This window comes from Drosophila busckii, chromosome 2L, assembly GCF_011750605.1.
Source record: "Drosophila busckii strain San Diego stock center, stock number 13000-0081.31 chromosome 2L, ASM1175060v1, whole genome shotgun sequence".
NCBI lineage: Eukaryota > Metazoa > Arthropoda > Insecta > Diptera > Drosophilidae > Drosophila > Drosophila busckii.
In genome coordinates, this window is record NC_046604.1 from 1,116,276 (window position 1) to 1,122,369 (window position 6,094).

At 38.6% G+C, this 6,094-nt stretch overlaps 1 protein-coding gene across 1 annotated transcript; it reads left to right on the forward strand.

Annotated features, from left to right (window-relative positions):
- Positions 1–257: 257 nt before the first annotated feature.
- LOC108601849 (fork head domain transcription factor slp2) lies at positions 258–1,844 on the forward strand. The gene has a single exon (XM_017989800.1). The coding sequence runs from the start codon at positions 290–292 to the stop codon at positions 1,610–1,612; it is 1,323 nt and encodes a 440-aa protein (XP_017845289.1). The 5' UTR covers positions 258–289; the 3' UTR covers positions 1,613–1,844.
- The last annotated feature ends 4,250 nt before the right edge of the window (positions 1,845–6,094 follow it).

The window sequence follows — 6,094 nt, forward strand, 5'->3', positions numbered from 1 at the left end:
TTGGCTGGCGGCGCCCGCTCAAGCAAACGAATTGCTGCAGACATATGGCAACTGTATGGAGAATTTTGAATTTCTTGTATTTAGTCTACACGAAACGCCACAGCGCAGCGGACGTGCAAAGCGATCAACGAACCGGTAAACGCAGCAAGGTGTCCAATTTGAATTTTAGTTTCGTTTCGTGTTATTTAATGCAATTAATTAGTGCTTTAAACTTATAAAAACAAAATGCAACGCTAGACTGCAATAAATATAACAAACAATTATAATTATTATAAAAGCAAGTGCAAACATGGTGAAGATCGTTGAGGCGGAGGCACAACATCATCCACACGCACTCTCACACACACACACACATTCACACACGCATCTGAACGCCGTCGGCGCATTGAATTTGAATTTAAATCTAACGCCGGCTACGCTGCTAATGAAAATGGCACGCACGCCGCATCTGAAGAGCAGTTTTTCCATCAATGCCATATTGCCGGAGACCGTGGAGCAGGATGAGCAGCAAAAGTTTAATAATAATAATAATAATAACAACAACAATAGCTCGCCGCTGGGTTCGGAGCAGGACAGCGATGTGGAATCGGATTTGGATGTTACCTCCATGTCGCCAGCGCCGCCAGCTGATGCCGAAGAGCCTGATCCGGATGATGAGGATGTAGATGAAGATGTAGATTGTGATAATGATGCTGAGGGCGATGGCGATGCTGACTCGGAAACCAAATCTACAGACGGCAAGCCCATTAAGGATAAAAAGGGCAATGAAAAGCCGCCGTACAGCTACAATGCGCTTATTATGATGGCCATACGGCAAAGCCAGGAGAAGCGTCTTACGCTCAACGGCATCTACGAGTATATTATGACCAATCATCCGTACTATCGCGACAATAAGCAGGGCTGGCAAAACAGCATACGCCACAATTTGAGTTTGAACAAATGTTTTGTCAAAGTGCCGCGTCACTACGATGATCCCGGCAAGGGCAACTACTGGATGCTGGACCCTTCGGCGGAGGATGTTTTCATTGGCGGCAGCACCGGCAAACTGCGTCGACGCACTACAGCCGCCAGTCGCTCACGCTTGGCGGCGTTCAAGCGTTCGCTGATTGGTCCCATGTTTCCTGGTCTGGCCGCCTACCCGCAATTCGGACAGTTCCTCACTTATCCTCAAGCGGCGCCCAGTCTGCTGGCCAGCATGTATCAGCGCTACAATCCTTTTGCACCCAAGACTGCAGCGGCTGCAGGTTTGCTGCCCGGCATGATGGGCGTGGGTCATCCAGCGGGTGCGCCCGCTGTTGCGCCACCGCCGCCTCCTTCTCAGTTTGTTAGCCCCGCCAGCAGCCAGGAGCTGTATCAGCGCCTGCAATATCAACAGCTGCTGCATCAACATGCAGCCGCCGCCGCTTTAGCCGCTCACCAGCGGCAACTGGCAGCAGCGCCCGCCCAGCCACACATATCGCATCTTGGCCAGCCGCCCGCCTCGCCGCCCATTCAACAGCAGCAGCAACAGCCGCCCGCAGCGCATCAGCCGCTGGGTTCGCCACCAGCAGCGCCAGCGCCAGCGCATCAGCCGCTGCTCAAGCCCGTCACTGTGGTCAGTCGCAACAGCTAAAGCAGCAGCTGGAGCACATGGCGCCCCCAAGCTTAGTTCATAAGTATTCATTGTATATAGCAAGAGCCGCGACTGAGGCGCTAGACGCTTGTAAATAGAGAGGGAGAGCGAGAGTTGGAGAAGAAGAGACCAAGAAGCCAGAGCTAGAAACTTCGGCTAGTCGAAGTTAAAATATTCTTGCAGATCGCATTAGAGTTCAAATTAAATTGAAATAAAAACGAAATAAACACTTACAAGCAAACGTAGAATAAAATGCAATTTATTGAATTTTATTTAATTTTTTAGTTTGCATACAATCAAAATAGCAAATTGCAATTAAAGCTGAGCTGCAATTATTATAAATTTATAATATTTTTTATTGCAGCGCTTAAATTTTGCTAATAAGAATTTTCTTATACATTGCAAGCACTTTTGATTTTAAAACATTTGTTTAAATATTTATATAACTTAGTTGGACTCTCAGCTCTGTAAGAATATTTATTATCTAGATACGCAATGTTTGATATAAATGCTAATGATACTTAAGCGCAGACAGGCAAATGAAATTTAAGCACTATTTAATTTAAATTATTATTATCATCACTATTATGTAATTTAGCACACACACACACACACTTCAAATTCTATGGAAATAAAAAACAAAATAACAAATTGCAAAACTCAAAATGAAATGAAATAAAATTTATTGAAATGGCGGCCAGCTAAATATTAATTGAACTGCTGTGTGTTAAATTAATATGTTGTCGCGACAAAAATCTTGCGGCCAACAGGAAGTCCTTAATAAGCAAACACACACACACACACAGGCACGCACACGCATACAAATGTAAAGCGCTAACAGCAACTGCTAAGTGTCAAATCAAATAAAATTTTAGCGCATGTCCCACACACGCCAACGACAAGAAGAAGAAGCAACATCAGCAGTGAGTGAGTGGGGGGAGGGGAACTTAGGGGGGACCAAATTGCTGATGAAATTGTTTTACTGCCTTGCTAGTCATTATGAGAGCTGTTGCTGCTGCTGCTGCTGCTGCTGCTTCTGTTTTCGTGATGAAAATGGGAGTGGGGAAATGAGAATTGTATGCGGGCTGAGCGATTAGTGCGTTGGCGTCGGCGTCGGCGTCAGCAGCTCAGAGTCAGCCAAATGAAGTGAAGTGCAATTTCATTTAGCGATTGTTTGCTGTAGTTGCATTTTTACAGCAATAAAAAGTAAAAATAAATGCATCAAATAGCGCTACTAGCTATTTAATTTTTAATTTAACAAAAACAAGCTGCTGCTTATTAATTTTTTATGCTACATTTGTTGTGTATAGAAAATAACTTTACTTATTATTTCTCACTTTTGATTGTATTTAAAAAGAACTGTCAATTTAATTTTGCTTTTCTACATATTTTATGCCATGCAAACTTTGTAAATTTTCTTTGCTGTAGCTAAACTTTCACAATAAATAAAAAAATGCTAAAGTGCATATAAAAATAATTGATTGATTAATTAATTGAATTTACACATAACTTTCAAATTTCTTAGCCATTTTTCATGACACCATAAATCATAAGCGATTATACGCTGTAGCTAAATTTTGCAAAAATAAATTAATGATATTTATAAAATATGTTACTTTTCAATTAATTATACATTTTGAATTTTAATTTAAACTCAATAGCTCAAATTGTTTATTCAAATTACGTATACGCAATATTATATAGTAGCTTTTAATTCAATTTAAAATCAATTACTTATTTATAAAGAGCAATAAAGTAACTTCAACTAGAAAATGACTGAAAGTTAAATAAAAATATGTCAATTTATTTTTATTTTATGCTTTTATTTGAATTTCTAGCTGAGCGCAGCTTATGAATCATTAAGAGATCGCAGCTTTCAGGTTAATAAACTGTCTCGCCGCATAGCATTGCCAATTGCCTTTGGCTTGCTTCATCATCAGCATGATCAACAACAACAACTTTGTATGAGCATACGCTGCGTATGTGTAATAACGCATCCATCTAGCTGACAATTGTTTGCCTGACATTTTACAGTTGCACATTTCAATTTAAAGCAAATCTTAAGCCAGGCAGCAATTGGGCGACAATGCGACGCCAGGCATTTGAATTGATTAAGCCTCAAGCACAGCGATTATTTAATTCAGTTAGTTAAGCCATAAGAAGAAGCTGTTGCAACTACTTAAATGTATGTGTGTGTGTGTGTGCTTATCTGTTTTGCTATAATTTCAATTTAGTTGTTGGCTCATGTTTTGCCTGCTACTCAATTCCATTCAAGTTGCCAATTATGTGACCATTATTCAATCAAACTAAATTTATTTGTTTGTCTCATTTCCACGTAAACTGACGAGAACAGTCTGAAGCAAAAAAAAAAACAACAATTTCTTTCAATTTATTCGCCTTACACGACGGATTATTGTGTCTGTGTAAACATTTCGAGTGAATTATCCTATATATGATGTCACTTGTAGTTGCCTCAATTGCCAGTCAAGATGAATGCGTTGCAGCTGAAGAAGAAGAAGAAGCTGCAAGGCAAGTTCAAGAAACTTTGTAGTAAGCGATATATGCATTAAATATGTCTGTGTGTGTGCACAGCTAGATTTATTTAATTTGATAGCTGGCGCTAGTTTGTTTGTTGAAACTTTTTATTGGTTAAAAACTTTTGCTGGCAACTTTGGCCTGCGCTTTTTCTTTTTCCACAGTGCATAAATAATTGAGCAGGCAACGAACGCTTAATGTGGCATGTTACGCTTAAGGTTACGCCCCAACTACCAAAGCGCCACACCCACTGCAAAATACGTCTGTTCATTTATTAAAGTCATCGTCAACCACATGAAAAGACCAGCGACTTGAACTGTCATGAATTACAATGTTTAAAATCGCTCATTAGGAGCCTAAATTTGTAAACTTAACGCGATTACAATCTTGGCCAAGAGAGAGAGAGAGCTCGAGCTCAGCCAATGGGCAAGCATTTCCATTTAACAATGGCTGACAGCCAAGCGTAAAAAAAGAAAGAAACAAACAAAAAAGCGCGTGGAAATAATTTGGTTACAATTAAATAACAAAAGAATTTGTTTGGCAACTTCGGCGCGCATTTTGGCCAACAGCTCAGGCAGGTGGCGGCAACAACTAAAAGCAGACCCCACACCCCAACCCCCTCTACTCTTTGAGCCTTTGTTACAATGCTGAATTGCCCATTGTCCATTGGCTCGACAGTACGCTCCAGATTAAGTTCGCGGCGTGTTATAATTAAGCAACGGCCGGCTGGTAAAAAAATAAATAAAATATACTTATATGCAACTGCTGAAAAACTGACTGTTTACCATAACAATAGGGCGGGCCCAGGAAAAACACCTTTAGCTCCCTTACCAGCTTACAGCAGTTCACAGCAGGCGGATCAGGTGTTAATGTCTGTGTTTATAACTCAAAAGTCTATAGCACAACAGCAACAACAACAAGAGAACCTAAGTTAGCAACGAATATGAAATGCACTTTAAGCTGAAACGAAATGCAAGAGCTGCTCATACGTTTTTATATTTAAAATATATTTTATAGTTGATTTTTTAATGCATTTACAGTAAACAATTGTGAGCTATGAATAGTAAATAAATACATAAAAATATATACAATACATTTTATAATATTTTTGTAAATAAGTTTCGCTTAAGCAGTTGATAACGGCTTTCATTACTTTTAGTTATAAATAGATTGTATAATAAATAAATATATTTAATAAAGTATAAGTAGTATATTTTGTTTATTAATTACTTAAGCAATTGATTACTCATTGCATTAATTAAAGTCACTTGATAGACAAATTAATGTGAATTATGGTAAATAAATAAATATATTATTTTAATTTTAATAAATAAATATTTTATTTGACCTTAAGCTTAAGATCGAAGCCACCAATAGAAAATTGGCAATTGGAACGAAACAAGCTAAAATTTACCTAAATGCACTTATGAAATAAATAGTTTATTTAAATCCTAATAATATTTTTATAGCTGGCACTAATCACTTGCTTACTTTCTGCCTTACTTGTAAGCAATTGGTCATAACTTTTTTTCACTCAGTTTAATTTAAATGATATTTCTGAAATTATAACCATAGAAATTGCATTCACTTAATCAAAATTTTTGTATTTGAGCTTAAGTCTAGCTTTAGTGAGCCTGTTAACTAAATCCTAAACAGTTAGTAATTAGTTATTTCGCTAGCTACACTACTAAATATTCACAACCAGCTTCGCTTTATTTATATTTTGCTGTGTTGCATTTTACATCTCAAAGTGTTTATGCCCATTTCATTGTTAGGGCATTTTGAAAGCCTTGCCGACTCATATGAGGTGCGCAATTATCGTCATTAGTCCGACGTCGCGCTACTCCCAAGTCTCAAGTCTTTGGAGTCTTATGCTATTGTTTGCTGCCGCTTTAGTTGCGGCTTGTTGTGTATCGATGTGCATGCTATAATTTAAAGCAGCGAAAA

What these genes read in the sequence shown, in the direction of transcription:
- LOC108601849 (XM_017989800.1), top strand. Translation starts at nt 290, where the DNA reads ATGGTGAAGATCGTTGAGGCGGAGGCACAACATCATCCACACGCACTC.